Source organism: Schistocerca nitens, chromosome 5 (genome assembly GCF_023898315.1).
Source record: "Schistocerca nitens isolate TAMUIC-IGC-003100 chromosome 5, iqSchNite1.1, whole genome shotgun sequence".
NCBI classification, from domain to species: domain Eukaryota; kingdom Metazoa; phylum Arthropoda; class Insecta; order Orthoptera; family Acrididae; genus Schistocerca; species Schistocerca nitens.
Window position 1 is genome coordinate 248,695,792 of NC_064618.1, and position 27,232 is coordinate 248,723,023.

Consider the following 27,232-nt stretch of genomic DNA (forward strand, 5'->3'; position numbering starts at 1 on the left):
AGGCGGTGTCATTCAAATGGGGAGATATTTCAGGAAGATCACTAGTTGACATTTTCAGGTGGTCCTGATGGCAGAATATCTTCCACTGGATTGAGCGCCCATAAACTCCAACACACACACACACACACACACACACACACACACACACACACACACACACACACACACACTCTTCCACTGGACACTGTCTCATACAGGGTGGTCAGAAACAGTCTGTAAAGCTTTTAATGGTGTTGCAGTGTAGGTTATATGGAGAAGTAATTGTTAGTAAAAAATTGTGCTATTTCTGAGTTTTAGCCAACCAGGCTATTACGCATGCAAATTCGAGGGGCCCACCAGAAACAGTGCCCCCAAATGTATGCTTCATTTGGTTTCATAAAATCCAACAAGAGAGCAATACAGAAGCTGGAAATGGGACGGTAGTAAGGATTAACCTGAGACAAAGGCTGAGCAGTCTCATGCACTATCATCTACACTATGAGAACAACTGTATCTGGTGGGCCACTTGAATTTGCATGTGCAATGGCCTGATTGGCTAACTTCAGTGCTTATTAATTTGAAAACAATTTAACATATCCGATTTTTATCTTAATAATTATTTCTCAGCACAACCTACCCTGCAGCCCCCTTACAAGCTTTTCAGATCCCCTCCCTCCCACTATCGAGCTCAGGCCCACAGTACCCAGGTGTGATTTTACTGGTGAAGCGGAGGAGGAAGTGTGTGCCTAAAACACTGTACCACCACTGCAGGGTTTGGGGTGCCACTGTTGCAGAGGTGGTGAGTGTATGGGATTTGATCCAACTTCTTCAGGTGGCATAATGTGAATGGATCCTCTCTCAGACTGCGCTTTAAGCATGTTCAAGGCTGGGTCGCAAGCCTTACTTATTTGGAAACAATTATCTTTATTTGTCAACGCATCATGTAATCTGATCTCTACAGATTCTCTTAGTACACAATGCCAGAAAGTGCTAGCATGTTTTAACAACTTGGTGGCATCGCAGTTCTCGCTATGTCCATTAGAGAGGCAATGCTTGGTGACAGCCGATTTTCATAATTGTTCCTCATATGTGTGACATTTCTGCTGCACACATCTTTCTTCTACTATCCAAATGTTATGATCTACATACATTTTCCTGTATTGGCATGGGATGTGGTTGACTCTGGTTTTCAGAGTCCAAGGCCCTTAAAAGATCCCTACAAGGCTTCCATATTGCACAGCGGGCAAAATACACACCTGAGGTTATGTTTCCAGAGCATTCTTCCAATTTTTGTGGATATATTACCAACAGAAGGAATAAAGATGACTGCAGTAATTTTTCTTCTTCCTCTGGAATCTGTGAACTAGACTTCCCAGTTTTACAGCTCATTTTATCTGACAGTGGTTGTAACCAATCTTCCAGAAAATAATTTTTAGATTTTATGTACCATCTGTCAAACACATTTGGTCAGAGATTTTACAAGTCCTCCTCAGGACTTGTGTGAAGGGGCATGATATCTGGAAGCATGAAAATATAAATCTGTATGCATTGGTTTAAGGTAAAAATTGTGTTCTAGTGTGCCATCTGGCATACTGAAGCAAAGTCTATATATTAGGCTTTCTGTTTTCTGTAGGTGTTGTCCCCTAGTGGGATGAGCATTTTTTTGTTTCTATACTTCAAGTGGTAGCAAGACTGTAGAATTGCCTGTATCTGCTAGAAGGATGACTGTCTCATAGACTTCTTGGAGGAATTTGTGCGCATTCCTGTCTTCCTTATGTCATCAGCATCAACGCAAAATTAAGTCAGTTTTTGAATACAGATAAGGCTGCATCACCACCTATTTGCTCTATACAACTGATTACAGTATGTCATAGTTCTTCTTGCACTGATTTAACCACAAGATATATATACTTTGTGGCTTGTCTGCCATGGCTTTTAGACTGCCTGACATTTTGGTTGGTGCCTGGTTGGCTGTGTATCCAATGCCAAGAATCATGGGGCTGTGTTGATGCCATCTGCATGTGAAATATGAATAGCTCTCAAGCAGTCTCATCTGGTCTGTGGCATGTGTATCAGATCTTTCCCTTGCCAAGGCAGGCTGGGCATCTTACATGATGAAAAGCCTTTGTAAAAGGTTGTGCAATTTGTTGTCTAGGCATCTCAGCAGGAACATGACGACAATTCTGAAGTTTTGTCAGGTACTCACTCTTGTGGTGTCATCCAAATGGTGTAATATTTTGGCAAGGTGACTTGTTGCCATTTTCAGGCAGTCCTAATGACCAGTTATCTTCTGTTCGGCACCCATCATATATACCCCCTTCCCCCTGCTGCTGAGTTCAGGTCCATCATATTCAGATGCAACTCCACTCTTGAGGCAGATGGGGAAGTGCATGGCTGGGACATGTGTCATGGTTTTCAGGCTCTGTGCAGGGTCAGGACACTGCTGATGTGAAGGATACACATTTGCATGGTATGACCTGAGCTCTTCAGTTGGCTTGATGGGTGTGGATTTATTTGTCAGCTCAGATGAAGCAGGATATCTACAGATTCTTTTAAAATTCAATCCCAGAATGTGCTGGCCTGTTTCAAGAACTTGATGCCATCATAATTCATGCCATCTCCTTTGGAGATGCAGTGCTCTGTGACAGCTAACTTTGTTGGTTGTTCCTAATCTGTGATATTTGTGCTCCACACACATTTCATGCACCATTTGGTTGGTTGGTTGTGTTGGGGAAGGAGACCAGACAGCGAGGTCATCGGTCTCATCGGATTAGGGAAGGACAGGGAAGGAAGTCGGCCGTGCCCTTTGAAAGGAACCATCCCAGCACGTGCACCATTTGGACAAGTCTATCTCTGTGGCTAAATAGTAAATTTCTATCTTCATTTAAGTGTACTTGCATTAAGGAATCCAGTATAAATAGTCCTGATGCTGTACTTCTTCAGATTTTTTCTCAGTCCCTTTGTTGTCTTGGATCTGATTACATCCTCAGTTGATTCATTCACATTAGTTTTGATTAATTGTGATGAGCAGAATGATAAATATTTTCTATAAAAAGCAGCACACTGACAATAGCTGAAAACAATGTTCTCACTTGTACAAAGCTGATTAAAATGAATTTCCCTTCCTTTCCAGTCTTCCCCAAGCTATCTCTCTTCCCTCCCTGAATAAGGAACTACTAATACCATGTTTTTTTTTCTTTTCTTTGCTTTTTCTATTTTGAATAGATCTGTCAATAGAAATTAGAATTTCATCTCCTGAAGGTAAGCAATCCATTTTACCTAACTGTTGTACCGTAATTCATTAGGCACAATATGAGAAAGGTGGAGGAAGACCTGCCAACAAGTGGATCCCAAATTTTGTGACTAATGGAATAAGGAGGAGGAGGAGGAGGAGGAGGAGGAGGAGGAGGAGGAAGAGGAAGAGGAAGAAGAAGAAGAAGAAGAAGAAGAAGAAGATGATGATGATAAAGAGCAAGGAGCATCAGCACGGAAAATAAAAAGTTAAAACTAGCCTACAGAAAAAGGAAAAACAATACTATACCTGTACAGTTACTTTCTTATTTATTGGCATTACATGCTTAGGTGTTGGTTCTGATAATCTTTCCTTCCATCCTTCAGCAAAAAGCGTAAATCTGAAGAGAGTATTTTTCAAGATTTCCTCTGCAGGATCTTCATGAGTTACATAACCAGATGTAAACATTCCTGGATGCTAGAAAGAAATTGTTAAAAATTATATATCTGGCAGTCCTATTTGGAGAGCTAAAAACTGCAAACTAAATCAGTCAGCATCCATTGTACTGTAAAATGTGCCACAGTGCTAACACAGTGCTCAGATTTATAAGTGGGCTTTAATTGAGATGTGAGCAACATCAGTTATAGAAACAAATTTCTCATGATGACATGCTTGTATAAAATATTCTCATTTACCTAACGACATCAAATCTGTGTAAAACCTCAAGTCATAATAGCAGCAGCCATGACACCTGGTTGCTGCTGATGAAGATTAGGCAAATTTTACTCAGGTTTGATGCAGTAAAATAACAATGTTTTCCTGCATCACTGCATGTGTTCAGCATTACTTGCAGGTCAAAGAGACAAGCAACACCAAGAACAAATAAATGAATCTATTTTATAAAAAGTGCAAATAAATAAATCTCGTCAACAACAGTCTCAATCACTGGTACATTACATTAGACAGTGTGTCTATATGGGTAAATCCGTGGCTGTCAATGGTACCTTGATCCTATTGTCTCTTGCTGATACTGTCTCCATTCCAGGAAACACACAAGCTACTAGGGGCATTTGAAAAGTCCGTGCAAAAATAAAAACTACTTACGCATCTGGAGTAAACCTTTTTTTAATTTTTTGACATAGTCTCCTTTTAGACTTATACATTTTGTCAAACACTGTTCTAATTTGTTGATCCCTTCCGAATAAAAGGAATTGTCCAAGTCTGCAAAATAGCTATTAGTTGTTGCAATCGCCTCCTCGTTTGAATAAAATCTTTGTCCTGCCAGCCATTTCTTCAAATTGGGGAACAAATATTAGTCTGAGAGAGCCAAGCCTGGAGAACAGGGGGGATGTGAAATGAGTTGGAATCCTATTTCCATTAATTTGGGTCCAAAACTTCTGAAGTGTGTGCTGGTGCATTATCGTTATGGAAGAGGACTTTCTTGCGGTCCAATCGCTGGCATTTTTCATGCAGTTCGGTTTTCAAATGGTCCAATAATGATGAATAATATGCACCTGTAATAATTTTACCCTTTTCCAGTTAGTCGATGTGCATTATCCCTTGCGAATCCCAAAAGACAGCCGCCATAACCTTCCTGGACGAAGGAATGGTCTTTGTCTTTTTTGGTGCAGATTCTCCTTTGGTAACCCATTGTTTAGATTGTTGTTTGGTCTCAGGAATATAGTCATGTATCCATGTTTCATCCACAGTGACGAAACAATATTTTAAGTCCTGCTGATTCTTCCTGAACAACTGCAAACCATCCTTGCAACACTTCACACGATTCCGTTTTTGGTCAAGTGTGAGCAATCGCGGAACCCATCTTGTGGATAACTTTCTCATATCCAAATGTTTATGCAAAACATTATGTACCCATTCATTCGAGATGCCCACAGCACTAGCACTATCACACACCTTAACTCTTCTGTCATCCATCATCACCATATCATAGATTTTATCAATGATTTCTGGAGTCATTACCTCCAGATAGCGTCCAGAACGTTCAGCATCACTTGTGCCCATATGGCCACTCAAAAAATTTTGAAACCACTTATAAACTGTTCTAACCAAAGGTGCAGAGTTACTGTAATGTTTATCAAGCTTCTCTGTAGTCTCCTGGGGCTTTTTACCTTTCATAAAGTAATGTTTAATCACCACACGAAATTTTTTTTTGTCGAATTTTTGACAATCAATCGACTTCCTTGATTCACACAAATGCCAAACACAAAGAAATAGACCAATATGGCTGAAACTTGGTGTGTGTTCTTTTCAAAGATGCTGCAAACTAAACGTGACCTCGATACGTGCCAGTTGTGCCATCTCTCGGACTTTACACGGACTTTTCAAATGCCTCTCGTATTACTACTCATTTGCTTGACTATGTGGCAGCATGTGCATGTGGAAATATGTGCTAAAGAGCATGGAGTAGAACAATACATAAGCATATTCAATCCATGTGCGGTTCACTCAGCTGCAGTGTAGAAGAGAGAAGCCAAATAAACTTTGTGAACTTGGCAGAAGTTTCCAAAAAGACCAGTACTACCCAGCTGAACCTTTTTGCTGCTATAGCTGCATTAGGATGGCTTCTGTTATAGCTATACTGCTTGCCAAATGCTGATGCCTGTGCTGACAGATGGCATTCCACCCAATATCAGATATTATTTGAAAACTATTGGGTGAAAAAATTGATTTTTGCACATCTTACAGTCTGATATCTTTACTCAATAAAGAAATGAATTGCTTTTCGCCATCCGGCATACCTAATGCACTACATCAAATTAAGTAAAACGTTGCATGAAATTTTAAAGATTTTGCAGAGGTGAAAATGCATTTCATAAAATTCGCGTGTGGTTGGTTTTAGCTCGTATACATTGCAGGGAATGAAAGGTACATAAGATACAAAAATTTTATTTAAAATTGATAGCAGAAGGATATCTCATTTTGTTCTTTACTTATTGGGTTGTATATCTGAAGAACTATCATACCCAACATTCTCATAGACATCCTTGTGCATTGCGAATCATGTCATAACAATCATCACATCTCATAAACAATTAAAGATATCAAAATGAGGGTTTTTATAAATGATAGCTTGCAATGAGGCACATATGTTGTATGATAAAGACTCTAAACTCTTTTATTCACCCATATATAGAAGTAACTCATCCACAGCAATGAGAGGTCAGCATCTCAGGATGCATTCAGACTTCCATAGCATTGTAGGAAAAACCAAAGTGGTGCGCTTATACACATCCACAACACCTGGGGAACGGCATATTGGGCCATGTATACAAGCCCACAGCAGTGAAAGTGTTAGTAACACAGCCACTTGCATGGCTTGCACAGTCATATGAAAAATCACACAATGTGCATAGGCCATGAAGATGCAGTGTGCACTGGCTCTATGTTCTTCCGTATGCCTCACAATCTGTTGTGACAAAACTAACCACTATGTTTCCTTTGCTGAATAGGAGGGGTCAGGCACCAGCTTGGTCACACTTGGCAAAACTCACCCACTGAAAGCAAGTGATGCCATACCTCATAGATAGTGATGGGAAATGACAGTCAGCTTGCCACGAGGATGCAGTGCTCTACTAGGGAGTCTGTTAATCATTGGCAGTTTGAACATATGGTGAATTAGGGAAATGGCAGCAAGGAATTGGAAGAATCACCTTGTGCACTTACTGTGTATGATTAGGGGACTCAGTCACCATCCTGAAGGGCTCTTCTGACAGCCAGGCAGCAAACAGCTGCAGAAGGTGGTGCATGTTGCAATGAACTATTCTTGTCATCTGGGCTCTGAGTTAACATTTGGAAGATTCTGATAACTGGCAGAGAAAGTGGAGAAAACCAGCCTTTCTCATGGAATTTCAACAAAGCTCATAATCTTTAGCATTGCCTCCATTACTGATTTGGCTCTGTGATTCTGAGCTCAGTACAAGGCCCAGATCAGAGACTTGGAATGGTTTGTTAACACTGTGAGGTGTAACTTCCTACACTTGTGCTATAGTGTTTAGAGCTGTAGAGCCCCACCAAATGAGACAGCAGTGCACTAAACGTCAGAGACTGCTATTCAGGTACTGTCATCATTGGAACAGAGTAATAATACCCAGCAGTTGATTGGGACAGTAACTGTTTCATAAGTCAGAGTAATTTATGACCATTCCTGAATCTTTATTAACTAATAGTGTTTTAAACAATGAAAGATTCAGTATGAAATGACCACAGTATTATGAAAAGGACAGATTGCTAATCACCATATAGAGGAGTCACTGAGTCACAGTCAGACACAACAAAAAGACTGCTATACATGTAAGTTTTCTGCCAAAAGGTGTTCTTCTAAAGTAGAAAACATATACACATCCACATAAGCCAAACACACACACACATGACCACTGTCTGTGGCTGCTAAGTCCATCTTCAGGGCCAAGAGACTGTGGTCATGTGTCTGTGAGTTGTGCTTGTATGTTTTCTACTTTATAAGAATGTATTCTGCCTGGAAGCTTCAATGTACAGCAGTCTTTCTGTTGTGCTTGTCTATGACTCAGTGTCTCCTCTATATGGTGAGTACCAATCTGTCCTTTTCATAACAGCATTTCAGTTATTCTTACACGAGATACTTATCAAATTTAAGTACTTATCACTTACCTTAAGAAGAAATTTAACTCCAAGTCTGCACTGTGCCAGAAGACCCACCAACAAAGCCCTGAAGATGAATCCAATTGTGGTTAACAATGATGGAAGCACAAAGTACATGTTAAATTGCACAGGACGCTTCATTTCATTTTTATAAAAATGTCTTTGGGAACTCTCGGCAACTGCAATATCTGTCCCTGGAAATGGTAAACACCAGCCCTCAACATCAGATCTTCTATGAGGCAGCAACCTATTAAACCGAAATTAAAGGAGAATAAATTGATGATACAACTCCAGTGGCACATTATTTAAGATTCACCTGAAAAAATTACCGTTGTTTTAGTTTTGGAGTAAGTCGTGGTAATCTATCAGGGAACAATTTCCGTTGCAGTGACTGGATTTCACCATAATGGGATGTTACATGAATAGCAGATTCCCAGGTGCCAAAGTGTATGGCGGGTCCCTAGAGCAGAATAACTGAATTTATTAAGACAATGAGGTACACATTATTAAATGAAATACATATATATATATTTATTGTCGTACATACTTTCCAGTGAGTGGTCAGCACACAGCCTAATTTAGATAACAAATTATGCTAAATAATTGTTGTATTGTATTTGACTGATTTGATTCTTTTTGACCCTCTAGGATTTCTTATAGTACAATGAATGAAATTCAGGACAAGTCAAAGAATACAATATCATATGAGTGCTTTAATCCACATGAGATATTTAATTTATTAATACCATAGAAGTAATTTTTTATGTTCAGTTGTCTAACTTAAGGTTACCAGTTGGTATAAGCATTACTTGAAATGTAATTATTTACTTATATATTACAGTGAGCACATAACATTAAATTACAATTTATAATCTTATATTTTATGGAGCATATGCAATAAAAGTAATGTTTTTAAAAAATCTTAACACCTGTGGTTTATTAATTTTCTGTTGTGGCTTTTATAGACTAGTAACTTCCTTTTAACGTTATATGAGGTTTGTAGAAAATGGTTCAAATGGCTCTCAGCACTATGGGACTTAACATTTGAGGTCATCAGTCCCCTAGAACTTAGAACTACTTAAACCTAACTAATCTAAGGACATCACACACAGCCATGCCTGAGGCAGGATTCAAACCTGCGACTGTAGCAGTCTCGCAGTTCCAGACTGAAGCGCTTAAAACCGCTCAGCCACAACGACCAGCTATGAGGGTTGTAGAGACTTTATGGAAACTGTGCTTCTTTCTCATTTCATGGATGGAATTGACACAGTTTGTTTGGGAAAGAATTCTATGGTAGGCTAAATGCAAAAAATAAATTTGTAATAACAACAATAAAAGTTGAAAAATAGCAAAGTGAAACAGACCTTCTTGGGCTGGTATCATTCTTAACATGAATGATTTTCTCCTCATACCTAATTAATCTATACATATGACGTTCCAAAAATTTTTTTTTTTTTGCTATATTTTTCACATTCTTATTTTTTAAAGTAGAGCTTAAATTTGGCTGGTTACAAGAATATAAAAGATTTTAATAGAAACTTTTTATTTAAAGAAATATTCAATAATTAAGATTTTGAGAGACCACATGCTCTCAAACTTCTGACCTTGTTACTAAATTCCTATTACAGTACCGAAGTATCTTAATTTAAAGACCCAATTTTCATCAACAGAAATAGCACTTCATCTTCTGTCAAAATTTTGTTGTTTAGGTAAGTATTGGTACACAAAAACGTTTTGCATGTAACCCAATGCTACATAATTTGTGGAAAGTAACCTGTCAAAAATACATTATTACCATTTTGATGTCTTAATTTTTCTGTCTCAAAAAATTATGGTATACTTGGTGAAATATATTGTTATTGAAATATTGCAAGCATAAAATTTTGTTTCTGGAATAGTCTTGATGAGCTTTATCAGAAAACATATGAGAAACCCCTTCCTACAAAAATGGGACCTAAAATTAAAGCTTTCAAAGAAAAATCTATTCAGTAATAAAAGAAAACTTCATTTCTGAAGACACACAAATTTCTCATTTAATTCTTGTTTTGTATGTTATTGCTGAAAATGTAATTGAGCTGTATTTTATCAGCATATAACTAATTTTTTGTTATTTTTTATGCTGTTACTGGGCAAGCTGATAAATAGGCACTGGGATAATGCCAGTCACTCGTGACCAGAGAAAAAAAGTGTGGAGAACTTGTGTTATTACACGAAAACTTACCACTCATAGAATTACATTAATACTAACTAAATATGAGTCTTTGGAAGCTAATAGTAAATTATTTTGATGTATACTGGGCAATATAACACTGTGCACTGTTCACAGTTTCACTCTAATTTGTTAAAATAATGGTGGCTGACTGTACTTTATATATCTGCAATATTGACTATTTCATTGGAAATTCCTTGTATCATTTACTGTATCAATAATGTAGCTGAAAGATGTCTTCAGATGTCTTGCAGGTCAGTAACTTTACAAACTGTTTCTTATGTGTGTTTGTATTTATTCTTTACAGTGATAGAAGAAAGGAAAAAAAATGAAATGAACTGGAATAAAATGTTCTACACATATCTGACCATCCTTGAGTGTATGTTACATGGTGGTAGCAGCAACCAAGATGCTGAAAAAGTTGTAGCAGTAAACAAGGTTGCAAAGTAACTCAACTGGCACAACCGTTGTATCTGCCAAAAGTAGAATATAAATATCAAGCTTACAGTTTGGGACCAATAGAATTATTTAATTTTGGTCACACAAGGAAACAGTCTTCCTACCTTGCTCTAATGATTCCAAGAAACCTCTTGATGGAATCCAAATCCCAAACCTCAAGCGTTAAGTTCGTCACTTGAGTGTATGGGTCCTCATGATGAGAAACAATTCAGTGACTATGCAGTTCTCATAAAAACTTTTGACAGTGATTTTACCCTGGAATGTAACATAATTTATGTGGTAAGTATTCAGTAATTTATATCATCTGCCAATAAATTCATCACTGTGTGTTATGCTCTGGCTGAGTATTGTGATTTTCATACATTAAAGGATGAATTGATTTCAATCCTGACCAAATCATTGGAGGCACTCTTGATCAGAAAGCACATCTGAATTTTTCAAAAACAGATTTGCTTGTGTGTTTGTCTACACATAACAAGAAGAAAATTAGCCACTCAAAATGATACACAGATGACAAGTCAAAAAATAACAAAAGCTGTGGTAATGACCCACTTTCAATGAGTCAGTGTCCATATAGTTAATCACACAAGTATTCCCAGTCAATGAGTGAAATGACATGTTGGAATATGTTGTTCACAAAAGCACTTGACCAGATTAGTTTCAAGTCTGATATAAGGGCTGAAACATGTATCACCAGAGAAACATAACAATATTTTTTCGTTGCTAGCAGGTTACTGCAACATGAAAAGTAGCTTTATACTGTAAATGAAAATTTAATGTTTGGGCCTTCTGGGAGAATATGCAACCATGGTAAATCAATGTTGGTCAACATATGTTTCACAGAAAGGTGGACGATACAGTTTGATGGCAACATGAATGATGCGCTTTGCAATGAGGTTCAAACGTTGGGGGTCCATATGATATTGCAGAATTCCTGGGGCTAATGTAACAACTCATAGCAGACATAGTATGCCAATATGAGAATTTCTTCTGAGCTAGAATAAGCAATAAATGTTCTTCATGCATTGGCTCATAAAAGGGCAATATCCTGCCACAATAGCCACACTGTAAGAATGACTGCTACAAGCTGAATTAGATTATAGTGTGATCCCTTACTATTAGGTCATCTAATCTGCACCCACCAAATTACACTACCACTGGGTTAGAATATTTATGTCAAACAATTCCTTCAACATAGCTCAGTGCTCTGCACTTGAAAGCAGTGTAAATTCTTCATATTAAATGCCAGTTCCTTGTGGACAGACTAATAGGGAAGAGAATGCAAACTCTCAGGTCACCCAGTTATTCAGAAATTAATGGATCTATAAAAACTTCTTTGGGCCGATTACTGTTTCACTGTTCAGGCAAAATGTTGTTGAATAATAACTGCTACCTAACAAAAACTCTCCTTTGCTAACTAATTCACAGGGTGAACCAGTACCCCACAGTTCCTTTTTCTCAGCTACTTGCATCCCACAACATCTATCTGCTCTTCAAACATAAATGTTAAACATTCACACCATATTCATGACTAATATCCAAATGCAAATAAAATATTCACTAAGGCCAAAAATAACTGATGAACCACATGAGAGTGGTGGTTTCTTTTGCCCTGATCCCCAAGCAGAATAGTCATTCTTTCTCTGCAGATCCCATCATTGTTTACCACAGAGTCAGTAGTCATCACACAAGCTTTCAGTTCATCAGGACATTTTGAATGAGCAAGATCAAATTAAGTTTACCATTAGCTCTCACCATCCCAGCAGTATGGAAAGACAGAAATATACATCTTATGAAAATAATGCAGAAGATAGTTGAGTTACAGTGGTATGGCACTTCAGTCAACTTCATCTTCATACCACAACACCAAGGGCTCCAACAAAATGACTGGAGTTTAGTCAGGGTAGTGTAATAAGTGGCTGCATTTAATATTGTCCCTTGCTGTGTAAACTTGACTAACAGGACTTCATGTATATAACAAAACATGTTTACCAAAACCTTGTATGTTGAGATTGTGTGCTTGGCTTTGACTTTGACTGGTGATGTCATGTGACTCCATTCCACCAACTGACATTTAAACTACAAGGTCATGTAAGGAAGCCACATCTTGTCCCCTGCAACTATGTTCTTGAAAGACTGAACACATTCCTTATGATATCAGTCCAAAAAATCAAGTGCACGAGCCATTCTTTCCATCTTTTGTTTCTCGGTAAGTAGGCTGAGAACCCAATGTGCACACAGTTCACAAAATTACAAGTTTTCAGAGTCAATATTGTGCAAAGTTGTTCTAACTACATCCAGAAATTCCAATGCTAAAACTGAAACTGTGAATCCCTGGTCTTCCAAATATTTGACCAAATCTTCCGAGGTCACTGATGGTCAGCCTGGTCACAGTTCATCATAGACATTTTCCCATCAATCCTTGAAAGCTCACGCCCACTTACAGATCTGCTGTCACTCACTCACTGCATTGGGGCCATATGCCTCACTTATCTATCAATGAATTTCCACTGCTGCAATGTTCCTTGCTGTCAAAAACTGAATCATTGACCATATTTCGCAGTTGGCTGGCTGATCAGTTGGTTTAAACATTTTGAAATGACACTGTAAAAAGCAAACTGCAACATTACAAAATGCATATGGCATCCTTGGATGAGCAACGCATGCTGGAAGTCAGTGAGCATGCGTGTTTCAATGTTCGGGTGATAATCACATAGCTATGGTGATTCAGACACTACTTTCTGAATAACCTTTGCAATTCCTGTGAAGGAAAGTGGGAAGAAACACTTTCGCAGAGGGGTGGCCACCGCTTTAATCTGCGACTTACTCCCTCCAGAAAATATTTGTTTACAAATGGGTCATCCATTAGAGTATGATAACTAACATCCAATGTAAAGGCATGTTTACCCCACAAAAACTTGCCCAACTGCCTCACATGAAAGACATCAGAGACTCCTTAACTTCTTGTTGTTGTTGTGGTCTTCAGTCCTGAGACTGGTTTGATGCAGCTCTCCATGCTACTCTATCCTGTGCAAGCTTCTTCATCTCCCAGTACCTACTGGAACCTACATCCTTCTGAATTTGCTTAGTGTATTCATCTCTTGGTATCCCTCTACGATTTTTACCCACCACACTGCCCTCCAACACTAAATTGGTGATCACTTGATGCCTCAACACATGTCCTACCAACCGATCCCTTCTTCTAGTCAAGTTGTGCCACAAACTTCTCTTCTCCCCAATCCAATTCAATACTTCCTCATTAGTTGTGTGATCTACCCATCTAATCTTCAGCATTCTTCTGTAGCACCACATTTCGAAAGCTTCTATTCTCTTCTTGTCCAAACTATTTATTGTCCATGTTTCACTTCCATACATGGCTACACTCTATACAAATACTTTCAGAAACGACTTCCTGACACTTAAATCAATACTCGATGTTAACAAATTTATCTTCTTCAGAAACGCTTTCCTTGCCATTGCCAGTCTACATTTTATATCCTCTCTACTTCGACCATCATCAGTTATTTTGCTCCCCAAGTAGCAAAATTCCTTTACTACTTTAAGTGTCTCATTTCCTAATCTAATTCCCTCTGCATCACCTGACTTAATTTGACTACATTCCATTATCCTCGTTTTGCTTTTGTTGATGTTCATCTTATACCCTCCTTTCAAGACACTGTCCATTCCATTCAACTGCTCTTCCAAGTCCTTTGCTGTCTCTGACAGAATTACAATGTCATCGGTGAACCTCAAAGTTTTTATTTCTTCTCCATGGATTTTAATACCTATTCCGAATTTTTCTTTTGTTTCCTTCACTGCTTGCTCAATATACAGATTGAATAACATCGGGGAGAGACTACAACCCTGTCTCACTCCTTTCCCAACCACTGCTTCCCTTTCATGTCCCTCGACTCTTATAACTGCCATCTGGTTTCTGTACAAATTGTAAATAGCCTTTTGCTCCCTGTATTTTACCCCTGCCACCTTCAGAATTTGAAAGAGAGTAGTCCAGTTAACATTGTCAAAAGCTTTCTCCAAGTCTACAAATGCTAGAAACGTAGGTTTGCCTTTTCTTAATCTAGCTTCTAAGATAAGTCGTAGGGTCAGTATTGCCTCATGTGTTCCAACATTTCTACGGAATCCATACTAATCTTCCCCGAGGTCGGCTTCTACTAGTTTTTCCATTCGTCTGTAAAGAAATCCGTGTTAGTATTTTGCAGCCGTGACTTATTAAACTGCTAGTTCAGTAATTTTCACATTTGTCAACACCTTCTTTCTTTGGGATTGGAATTATTATATTCTTCTTGAAGTCTGAGGGTATTTCGCCTGTTTCATACAACTTGCTCACCAGATGGTAGAGTTTCGTCAGGACTGGCTCTCCCAAGGCCGTCAGTAGTTCTAATGGAATGTTGTCTACTCCAGGGGCCTTGTTTCGACTCAGGTCTTTCAGTGCTTTGTCAAACTCTTCACGCAGTATTATATCTCCCATTGCATCTTCATCTACATCCTCTTCCATTTCCTGTCCTCAAGTACATCGCCCTTGTATAGACCCTCTATATACTCCTTCCACCTTTCTGCTTGCCCTTCTTTGCTTAGAACTGGGTTTCCATCTGAGCTCTTGATATTCATACAAGTGGTTCTCTTTTCTCCAAAGGTCTCTTTAATTTTCCTGTAGGCAGTATCTATCTTACCCCTAGTGAGATAAGCCTCTACATCCTTACATTTGTCCTCTAACCATGCCTGCTTAGCCATTTTGCTCTTCCTGTCTATCTCACTTTTGAGATGTTTGTATTCCTTTTTGCCTGCTTCATTTACTGCATTTTTATATTTTCTCCTTTCATCAATTAAATTCAGTATTAGTTCTGTCGCCCAAGGATTTCTACTAGCCCTCGTCTTTTTACCTACTTGATCCTCTGCTGCCTTCACTACTTCATCCTTCAAAGCTACCCATTCTTCTTCTACTGTATTTCTTTCCCCAATTCCTGTCAATTGTTCCCTTATGCTCTCCCTGAAACTCTGTACAACCTCTAGTTTAGTCAGTTTATCCAGGTCCCATCTCCTTAAATTCCCACCTTTTTGCAGTTTCTTCAATTTTAATCTACAGGTCATAACCAAGAGATTGTGGTCAGAATCCACATCTGCCCCTGGAAATGTCTTACAATTTAAAACCTGGTTCCTAAATCTCTGTCTTACCATTATATAATCTATTTGAAACCTGTCATTATCTCCAGGCTTCTTCCATGTATACAACCTTCTTTCATGATTCTTGAAACAAGTGTTAGCTATGATTAAGTTGTGCTCTTGCAAAATTCTACCAGGTGGCTTCCTCTTTCATTTCTTACCCCCAATCCATATTCACCTACTACGTTTCCTTCTCTCCCTTTTCCTACTGCCGAATTCCAGTCACTCATGACTATTAAATTTTCGTCTCCCTTCACAATCTGAATAATTTATTTTATTTCATCATACATTTCTTCAATTTCTTCGTCATCTGCAGAGCTAGTTGGCATATAAACTTGTACTACTGTAGTAGGCGTGGGCTTCGTATCTATCTTGGCCACAATAATGCATTCACTATGCTGTTTGTAGTAGCTTACCCGCATTCCTATTTTCCTATTCATTATTAAACCTACTCCTGCATTACCCCTATTTGATTTTGTATTTATAACCCTGTAGTCATCTGACCGAAAGTCTTGTTCCTCCTTCCACCGAACTTCACTAATTCCCACTATATCTAACTTTAACCTATCCATTTCCTTTTTTAAATTTTCTAACCTACCTGCCCGATTAAGGGATCTGACATTCCATGCTCCGATCCGCAGAATGCCAGTTTTCTTTCTCCTGATAACGACGTCCTGCTGAGTAGTCCCCACCCGGAGATTCGAATGGGGGACTATTTTACCTCCAGAATATTTTACCCATACAGTAAAGCTGCATGCCCTCGGGAAAACTTGTATGTGTAGGTAAACTTGCAGACAAGAACATGAATGGACCCAGCACTGAAATCTGTGGAGTTTCATTTTTGTTTCACATTTCTAGTATAGTTTCAGTTCTGTGGCCAACGACATCAATGTAATTTTCTGTTTTTTGTTGTGCAAGTAGACTCCATATAAGGAGAATACCATTAATCCACATATTGGAAGATTTTCTTCTGATAAGGAGACAAAAAATAACATGGAAAATTGCTTAAAACAAGTTTTCCCCCACCTGCAAATCTGTGAACATGTATTATTTAGATAGTTACTTATTCCATAGATTGTATTCATGATAAACATTATAATGTGATTCATGCCAACAGAATAAAAGTAGTGCACACGCATGTGCATGTACAAGGTGTAAAAATATTTATGTAACTATATGTAGTCCATTCACAGATTTTTTTGTAAAAATGACTAATTACTTCTATTCAAGATATCTTCTGTGCTCTAAAAGAAGTGGGTAAGCAAAACATTTTTAATCTATATTTGAAATGCTACTGCTACCTGTCAGGTACTTTATTTCCATGGGTAGACTGTCAAATAGTTTTACATCAATCAAAGAGTTTTACAGCTGCATATTTCAACCTTGACTGTGCCAAAGATAGAGTCATTAGAAGGGCTCTCCAGGTCACTTTTCTTCTAGTGTTGTACTTATTTATATATCTGTTACTCTGAAACTCAGATGGATTGTAAATAACAAATTTCATAAGCAAATAAATACAATGTGAGGTTACGGTTAACATTTTCAACTGCTTAAAGAGATGCCTGCAAGATGTGTACATGTGAATGTCATGCATAATTCTGATTACTTTCTTCGGTGCAATGAATACTTTCTTTCTAAGTGAGGAGTTACCTCCAGACTATTATTACACAACATATCTGTGAATGAAAATATGCAAAATATGTTAATTCACTGACTTCTGCAGTGTCATCGAGTATCAAGAGTGGCACAAGGAGTATCAACCAGCACAGAGATACTCCACAGCAAAGTGATGTTATGAGGCACCAATGAGATGCTAGGAAGAAACTGTGCCTCCTGTAGTTCTGAGGTGCTATCACCGCTCTTCTACCATGAAATAGTGCCACTAGAGGCCAGGAGGGCAGTTCTGTTTGAGGTTGGACCCTGCCCCCTTCCAGGAAGTTCCTGTCCAAGCAATGCCATTGTGCTGCCTACTCGCTGTGACACAGCCCGTGTCAACTATCAGGGAATGAAGACACTTCCTTCTCCAATGAACTGTGTCTGTGCACCAATGCCATCAGAACTGTCAACAAGTGTCTACAAACTTGTGTTTTTTAGTGACTGTAGTGAAGCCACAGTACAGCAATTCTGAATGTGGATCAATTTACCACTTAGTAATCATGGTGCATTTAGTGTATTCTGAACTGTAAGCCCACATTTCCCCACAGTTTCATAGCTACAGCCAAGCATGGCAAGCAAAGACAAGTTTTGTTGTAATTAATAAAGTAGTACTTATTCAGAGTGTTCTGATTAACTGTATTATTACTAGCCACCTCAGTGTTCAAGAAGTTGGACACAACAACTTTTGTACCCCCAGAGTTGGGCAATTGTTCTTATAGCAAAAGATAACCACATCTAAGCATTTTAGCAGATTTGATACATGATTTTCCAGTTTAATTTTCCATCAGTATCTATGTCTAAGAACTTAGAATTTTCTATTCTGTTTATTAGTTCTGTTGATATACTTGATTAATAGGAGGTGGAATATTATTGTACTCTGTTTATTAGTTCTGTTGATATACTTGGTTAATAGGAGGTGGAATATTTTTGGCACTAAAAAACTGGATGAGCTGTATTTTCCAAAGCTTAAAGCTAACATATTTGTACAAAACCAACCAGTAACCTTCACAAAAAGATAAATTACTATTTTCTCTGTTGATGATTCTTTGTTCAGCTTCTCAACAATGCTTGTATAATCTGCAGACAGGACTAATTATACCTCATGATTCAAATAAAATGGCGAATTATTAACATGAAGAAAGTACAGTAGCAATCTAATAATTGAACCTGTTGTTTCCACGGCTGGTGCCTTTCGATCCAACCATTGGCCACGCATTGGCATATCACAATTGCTGACCCTCCTAGGTACTTTTGAACATCAGCACAGCACATCAAGCCAGTAGCAGCTGCCACGGTATCTGGTGGCGCCACATTGCCAGAGACAGTGCTGTTATATTTGACACTGACTCGCCTCCACGAACCATGTGACACTAGCACAAGTTGTGGGTATTCCTCTACTGGACAGTCTTATAGGGTTCCCAGTCGCTTTCCAGTCAGTCAACATTGGGAGTTCACAGCTATGGTTCACCGGGTCAAGAGCTGACCACACAAACAGTCCCAGAACCAGATTTCCACTTATTGGAGCACAACAGCATACATCAGTCGGAGTTTATGTCCTCACATTTTGCATCCAACCTTCCGAGGCATCACCAGTCCATCACTCATGGCCTATACAGGCTTTGGGCTGTCAGTGTTACTCTACTGAGCCAGACAGGGTACTCAGCTTTGAGATGTAGATACTGATATTACATTGGTGTTAAACTCTTATCCTCAGATCAGGGTTACCCATAATCATATTAATTCAGAAGCTGTTTCAGCTGTGCCTGTTTAAGAAATTGTGGAATAAAGTTCTGCTGTTCTTTTGGATACATTTAAATAATGACACAAGGAGTGACACTGGATGGTAGTGGAATCATTCTTCTTATACAAAGGCCTGTCTGGAAAAACACTGAGTTAATGATGTATTAACAGGTGGCTAACAAATGGCTCTGAGCACTATGCAACTTAACTTCTGAGGTCATCAGTCACCTAGAACTTAGAACTAATTAAACCTAACTAACCTAAGGACATCACACACATCCATGCCTGAGGCAGGATTCGAACCTGTGACCGTAGCGGTCACGCGGTTCCAGACTGAAGCGCCTAGAACCGCACGGCCACACCGGCCGGCTGGTGGTTAACAAGACTGCATGTTGTAAGAGTACAATTTTTCATGTCTTATTGGAGATATTATCCACTCATATGAACTTTTACCTTTTGGAGTCACGACAGCTTCCTTATTTCAAATGGCAATCTGAGATTAATTTTTATTTCAATAAATGTCCCCTATATTTCTTCTTTGGCTTACTGTTTTACTTTCTCTTCTGAAATGATTGCACAAATTTTCTCACTATTTTTTAACAAGTAATTATTAAAAATATCTGCTACAATATGCCTTTTATAATGCTCCCACTATTCTCCACAGAAATGATGTCATCCTCTGTGGTTTCTTTCCCTGTCTCTCCTTTAACAATATTCCATGATTTGATTTTACTGTCTGATGTGTCAGTTTCAGAAAGTGCATACTCCTGGAATTTTTGTTCAACTTTTCTTAATGTGTATACTTCAAGTCAACTCAAGGGAGAGTTCAAGGAAATTAAATAGATAAGTCTTATTAAAATTAAAAATGAATGCTGTGAAACTGCATATATGTAAAATTAGTGTCTGCTGCTGGGTAACATTATTCTATATCATTTTGCTCCACCCACAGACTCCAATATTCTTTGATTATTCTTTGCATGCTGTCCATAAGGTAGTAGAGATTTTTGTGATCAAGCTTGTCCCACTCTTCAGCAGTAGACTTCTGCCCTCCTGAGATTATCTAGTGTGTGAGGAGCATCCCTGTGATGACACATTGCTTGTTCCACCTGATCCCAAGCATGCTCATTTGAGTTCATGCCAGAAGATTTGGTTGATTTCTGCCTCTTGGAGAAAGGTGTTCCTGAAGTGGGTGTAATGTGCTCATGCATTTTTGTCTTGAAAAACAAACCTATCATCAAAATGTTGACTTTAAGGCTGGACAATAGGATGGAGAATCCTGTTGCAATATTGCACAGCCCTTAAATTACTCCTAATCTTGAAGGGCAGTTCCCAACATTCGTACATGACACAGGCCCAAAAGAAGACTAACCTTATGGCTAGATGAACCTGAGAAACCTGATAAGTATATTGGTTTCTGACATCTCTGGACTTTTCTATGACAATAGTCACAATGAGTGCATTATTTGTCTAACACCATTAAGTTCCATTTCAAGTGCTCCCTTGCCCATTTTCTTCACATATCATGATGCTGAGAGATTTGAATTGTTCACATAAAGGATGCCTTATGGCCAAAACCATGTGGAGATTGTTGCATACTGTTTTTGTTGACATAGTGGTCCAAGTTACGCCATACAGGCAGCGAATATGGTGGATTTTTCTCAGAATATTTGTGAGCCATAATTGCGCATAGTGGTCTTCAGCTGGTGGGGGACTGTGAGGCAGGTCTTCCTGGTTCTGTGTCTCATAACAGTGGCTGAATATGCAAATGACATCACTGTGGTGTATGACAAAGTGGCAGCCAGTTTTCTGTGCCAAAAATGCACACATGGGCAGAGCATGAAATGACCCTTTGGGGCATGCTCATAAACTGAACAGAGCACACACATTACCATTAGTGTTGCTATAGGATATCCAAGTCTGTCTACCAAATATAGCTTGAATGTCTGGCAGAACAAAAAAGTGTAACAAGCCCTTGTGGGGGAGGGGGCTGAATTATGTCAAGATTATAATATTCAACTATCAACACGAGATAGCTGTTACAAAAATATTACTTGTTTAACTACTGAAAGATTATTTACTCTAATTGACTGTTGTTTTTCTTTCTTTTCTTTTCTCTTTGTTAATTGGCATACACAATGTGTGCCAGGATAAATCTAGCATCTCTTCTTGACTGTTTATTTTAGTTACTATATATGCTGCCATTATCAAGAGTTAATAATTGAAATTGTTCCTTTTTTTAATAATTCTACAGATTGCTTTTACTATATCCTAAGGAGATTTTTTAAATGCAGATGCCTTTTGTCTGTTTATAGCATACTGAAAAGTTTTGCAATGTTGTTGCTTTTGTAGTTTCAAATTATGATCATTGCCTGCCCTCTGAATTAGAGGTATCTCACACTGGCACAGTATGCTTCAGACTGAGATGTAGTCCATCCTTTCCCACATCTCACAGCTTGTATTTTATTTTACTGGTATATTTTATACAACCTAGGACTCATCCTCATTGTTTACATTAGCAGTGAAATTAGTTGGTTGGTTAGTTTCATGTTTCATTCATATGAATAATCAAAGATGTGGAATGAGTCATTTCACATTCATATTACCGGTACACATTCATATGTCAATATGGCTATACACTGACCATTTGCAGATTTTTTCCCTTATAAGCTAAAAGACTTGTCTGTTACCCAATTCCTCAAATCAATCACTATTTTTAAATACTGGTTGACTACCAGTATTTGAATCCAAGCAAAATTGAAACTACAAGTGCTGAACATGAAAACTCTAGATTCAGCTATATCTTGGAAAAGTTAGTGACTAAATATCGTTCATTTAGGCACCATATGATGTGGCCAATTAATACAAAGCACCAAAAACTGAAGATCAGTTTAATGCTTGCAGCATAGCAGCTACTGAAGTTATTTGATTTGAATTGTAGCAGAACAACAACAAAGTATGCATTATCATGTGGAGTGCTGCAGTAGCCTGCGTGGCTCACACAGAAGATGTTTACTTCAATACATTTTGCTTTTATTTTCTTTTACATTCAAATCAATTCTAGTTATTTTTCTACAGTTAGCATACTCAAAGTTATTAGAAACAAAAGTAACAGTTAGTTACATATACAATATGCACATTGCTGTGACATGGAAAGAATCTAAGTGTTTAACTATATCTCTACATGCTCAGTTTCCACAGTTTACAAGTGTTTAAGATGGAATGCATAGTGTGGTATATTCCATAACAACACACAAAATAGAGGTGATCAAGTTATAACAATTTTGCATAAAATACACCTTCCAATGGTAGCCAAGAGAAAGCAGGAAAACGAAAAATGTGTTATTTGAAAGACATTCAGATTTAAAGTTACGCAACTACACATTGACAAACAACTCAAATAGAAGAAAAAATTATAAGTGATTTGGGAAAAGATAGTTTGCTACTTACCGTAAAGATGAGACATTAAGTTGCAGATAGGCAAAACTAAAGACACAAAAAGTTTTTGGTCACAGCCTTCATCAGCACGCCCCTCTCTCTCTCTCTCTCTCTCTCTCTCTCTCTCTCTCTCTCACACACACACACACACACACACACACACGTCCGTTAACTCCAGCACCTTGGCCAAAATGCAACTATCAAGTGGGATGGAAGCAGCAATCTGGAGGGGGAGGGGGGGGGGGGGCGAGATAGTAGTGTATGGGTGGGGGAGAGAGGAATGCTGTCTGATGGTGTACAGGACAGGGATCAGAATGACAATAGGCACAGCATCAGGAGATTGTGTCACAGGGAGGTGGGGAAAAAGAAATGAAGGAGGAGAGGAGTGGAGAAAGGAGGGCAGGTGCATTGGCAGAGGCTGCAAACAAAGAGGGTGGGAGATGAGAATGTGAAGGGTGTGGAAACTGCATGTTATTGTAGGTTGGGGCCAGGATAATTATGGGTGTGGAGAATGTGTTGTAAGGATAATGCCCATTAATACAATTCAGAAAAGCTGTTGGTGAGGGCGAGGATTCGATGCCTCGGGTAGTGAAGCAGCCACTGAAATCAAGCATGGACTGTTCAGCTGCATGTTGCCCCACAGGACAGCCTACTTTGCACTTTGACACAGATTGGTGATGGCCTTTCATCCTGGTAGACAGCTGGTTGGTAGTCATACCAACATAAAAAGCAGTGCAATGATTATAGCAGGGCCAGTAAATGACATGGCTGCTCTCACAGGTGGCCTGGCCTGTGACGGGTAGGATAAAACTGCAACAGGCCTGGAATAAGCACTGGGTGTGTGAATTTGGCAGGTCTCGCACCTGGGTCTTCCACAGGGATATGATCGTTGTCGCAAGGGGTTTGGATTGGTAGTGACAAAGTGATGGACTAAGATGTTGTGGAGGTCCGGTGGACTATGGAAGACCACTTTAGGAGGTGTGAGAAGGATCTCGAGTAGGATGTCCCTCACTTCAAGGCTCGATGATAGGTAATCAAAGCCCTGGTGAAGGATGCGTTTCAGCTGCTTCAGTCCAGAGTGGTGCAGGGTGATGAAGGGGGCACTATTTTCTGGTTGGTTACTGGGGGTACTGGGACAATTGGGGGTTGGGGGGAAATGGTATGGGAGATCCGTTTGCATACTAGGTCTGGGGGATAGTGCCTGTCTGTGAAGGCCTTGGTGAGACCCATCAGCATACTGGGCAAAGGAGTTCTTGTCACTGCAGATGCACCATTACCAAGTGGCCGGGCTGTGTGGGAGGGATTTTGTGGTGTAAAAGGGATGACAGCTGTCAAAATGCAAGTTCTGTTGGTGCTTGGTGGGTTTAATGTGGACAGAGGTGCAGATGGAGCCATCAGACAGGAGGTGATCAATGTCTAGGAAGGTGGCATGCTGGGTTGAGGACGACCATGTGAAGCGGTTGGAAGAGAAGGTCATGAGGTTGTGAAGGAGTGAAGATAGTGTGTCTTGGCCCTGAGTCCAGATCATGAAGATATGATCAATGAACCTGAAGCAGACTAAGGGTTTTGGTTTTATGGAGGCTATGGAGGTCTCCTCTACATGGCCCATAAACAGGTTAGCATAGGAGGGTACCATGTGGGTGCCCATGGCTGTGCTGTGGATTTCTGTATATACCTTCCCTTGAAAGGAGAACTAGTTGTGGGTTAGGACAAGAATAGTAAGATGTGTGAGGAATGAGGTAATGAATTTGGACTCCGAAAGACATTGGAAAAGGTAGTGTTCAATAGCAGTAAAACCATGGGCACAAGAAAAGCTGGTATATAGGGAGGTGACGTCAAAAGTGATGAGTAGGGATCGCAGAGGTAAAGGGGTGTGGATGGTGGAGAGTCAGTGAAGGAAGTGGTTGGTATCTTTTATGTGAGAGGCTAGATTATGGGCAATTGGTTGGAGGTGTTGGCCAATGAAGGCCGAAATTCTCTCAGTGAGGCCACAATAACCAGCCACAATGGGGCATCCAGACTTGTTGTTGGGTTTGTGGATTTTGGGGAGCATGTAGAAAGTGGGTGGGTGTCATAGGTGTGAGGAGTGAAATGGGGGAGAGGTTCTGGGAAGGGTCTAAGGCTTTTAGGATTGGAAGTTGTGTTGGACTTCTGGGATGGGATCATTCAGGCACAGTTAATAGATGCAGGTGTTAGATAATTGGTGGAGGCCTTCTGCGGCAAAGAAGTGCATTCATTGCAGGGATCGAGAGAAGAAGAGTAGGCCTTCTGCAAACCCAGAATGGTTAAATCTGGGTGTAGGGCTAAAGGCGAGACCTTTGGATAGGACTGAAACTTCTGTGGAACTGAGGGTTTTAGTAGAAAGGTTAACAACAGTGTTACAGGAATGTTTCAGGTCTGGATTTGGTGGAGTTCTCGTATGGTGTTTTGGGGAATGTGGCAAATTACAGAGGTCAGCTAGGCAGGTTTCAGGTACTGTGAGAGGTGGACTAGGAGGAACATAGTGGGTAGGATAGGGGTCAGATAGTGGTGCACTAATGCAGCAGTAGAATGTTAGCACATTGGATAACTTATGGAGTTGGTGCCTGAAATGCTCCTCCAGATGCTGGAGAGCAAGGGATTCAATTTCTGAAATGTGATGTATGAAGCAGGGATTGCACAGTAATAGTAACTTGCACATACTGGTTCTGGGATGCCTGTGCCAGCGATACATGTTCTTGCAGTACTTGGTCTGTGAGTGCCAGAGACTGGCGGAATCTAAAAATGTGAAGGTCATTGTGAAATGAGGGTTGGATTCAGAGAAAGCAATTATTATGATTGGTTGGTTGATTTGGAGGAATGGACAAGCAGTGAGATCATCAGTCACGTCAGATTGCGGAAGAATGGGGAAGGAAGTCGGCCGTGCACTGTCAAAGGAACCACCAGCATTTGCCTGAAGCAATTTAGGGAAATCACAGAAAACGGACACAGGTTTGAACCAGCATCCTTCCAAATGCAAGTCCAATGTGCCAACCATTGCATCACACCACTTGGTGAATTATTATGTTTAGGCAGTTTTGGGGGACTGCATGGTTTAGGCAGCATTTGAGAAATAGGATGTGGGTCTCGGTTTTAGCCAGGGAAAGGGATATTATTCTGAACTGGTGCAGAAAGATGGAGCAGGTGTCCATGCAGCACAAAAGGTGGAAGTAAAATGGGAATGATGCAAAAATGGGTAAAATAGGTGTTGATGGTTGCAACAAGAGCTGGATAAGAGAAAAAAAGAATAAAAAATATGTAAAGACAAGCAGAAACATCCAAATAACTGCAAAATTACGTCCAGTAACACAAAAGCACGCACAGATAAGTATAAATACACACAAATACACTCTGCTGCAATCAATGAACAGCTTTTTCTATTGTTATGACTATGAACCAGCTGTCCACCAGGATGAACAGCAACCACCAAGCTGTGGCCAAATACAAAGTAGACCACCCTGTGGCAGAACATGCAGATGAAGGTAACATGCTTGATTTCAATGGCTGCTTCAATATCCAAACCATCTGGATCCTCTCCTCCAACATCAGATTTTCTGAACTGCGCAGATGGGAGTTATCCATACAACACATTCACTGCTCCCATAATTATCCAGGCATCACCCTCCAACTAACAGTTTCCACACCCTCTGTCCTAACATCTCCTCCCCTTTCTCATCTCCCACCCAATTTGTCTACTGCCCTCTGCCATTGCACCTGCCCATCTTTCCCCACTCCTCTCCTTTTTGTTTCTTTTTGTCCACCTCCCTGCCCACAGCCTTCTGATGCTGTGCCTGTTAGCATTCTAGTCTCTACACACTCCACCAGACAGTGTTTCGCTCTACATCTACATCTACATTTATACCCCGCAAGCCACCCAACAGTGTGTGGTGGAGGGCACTTTACATGCCACTTTCATTATCTCCCTTTCCTGTTCCAGTCGCGTATGGTTCGCGGGAAGAACGACTGCCGGAAAGCCTCCATGCGTGCTCGAATCTCTCTAATTTTACATTTGTGATCTCCTCGGGAGGTATAAGTAGGGGGAAGCAATATATTCAATATCTCATCCAGAAACGCACCCTCTCGAAATCTGGGTAGCAAGCTACACCGCAATGCAGAGCGGCTCTCTTGCAGTGTCTGCCACTTGAGTTTGCTAAACATCTCCGTAACGCTATCACGCTTACCAAATAACCCTGTGACGAAACACACCGCTCTTTTTTGGATCTTCTCTCTCTCTCTCCTCTGTCAACCCGACCTGGTACGGATCCCATACTGATGAGCAGTACTCAAGTATAGGTCGAACGAGTGTTTTGTAAGCCACCTCCTTTGTTGAGGGACTACATTTTCTAAGGACTCTCCCAATGAATCTCAAACTGGCACCCGCCTTACCAACAATTAATTTTATATGATCATTCCACATCAAATCCTCCCACCTGTACACTACTATCCCTCCCCCCCCCCCCCCCCCCTCCAGAGTGCTGCTTCCATCCCATGTGATAGTTGCAATCTGGCCCAGCTGGTGGAGTTGTCAGTCGTGTGTGTGAGGTGTGTTTGCTTGTGTGTATGAATGGTGTGCATTTCCCTTTGGATGATGAAGGCTATGGCCAAAAGCTCTGTGTAGGTGTCTTAACTGTGCCTGTCTGCAACTTAACATGTCATCTTTACAGTAAGTTGCAATCTTTATTTTC

The 27,232-nt window shown here is 39.8% G+C and overlaps 1 protein-coding gene across 3 annotated transcripts in view; it reads right to left on the reverse strand.

Moving 5' to 3' along the window:
- The window catches only part of LOC126259736 (saccharopine dehydrogenase-like oxidoreductase), a 143,981-nt gene that overhangs the window by 21,330 nt on the left and 95,419 nt on the right, over nt 1-27,232 (reverse strand). For all 3 annotated transcript variants that reach the window (XM_049956721.1, XM_049956722.1, XM_049956720.1), the window contains exons 6-8: nt 8,179-8,309; nt 7,859-8,096; nt 3,521-3,688 (exon numbers count right to left, since the gene is read on the reverse strand). In XM_049956721.1, the coding sequence (XP_049812678.1) occupies nt 3,521-3,688; nt 7,859-8,096; nt 8,179-8,309 (537 nt within the window). The remainder of the gene's footprint in view (nt 1-3,520; nt 3,689-7,858; nt 8,097-8,178; nt 8,310-27,232) is intronic.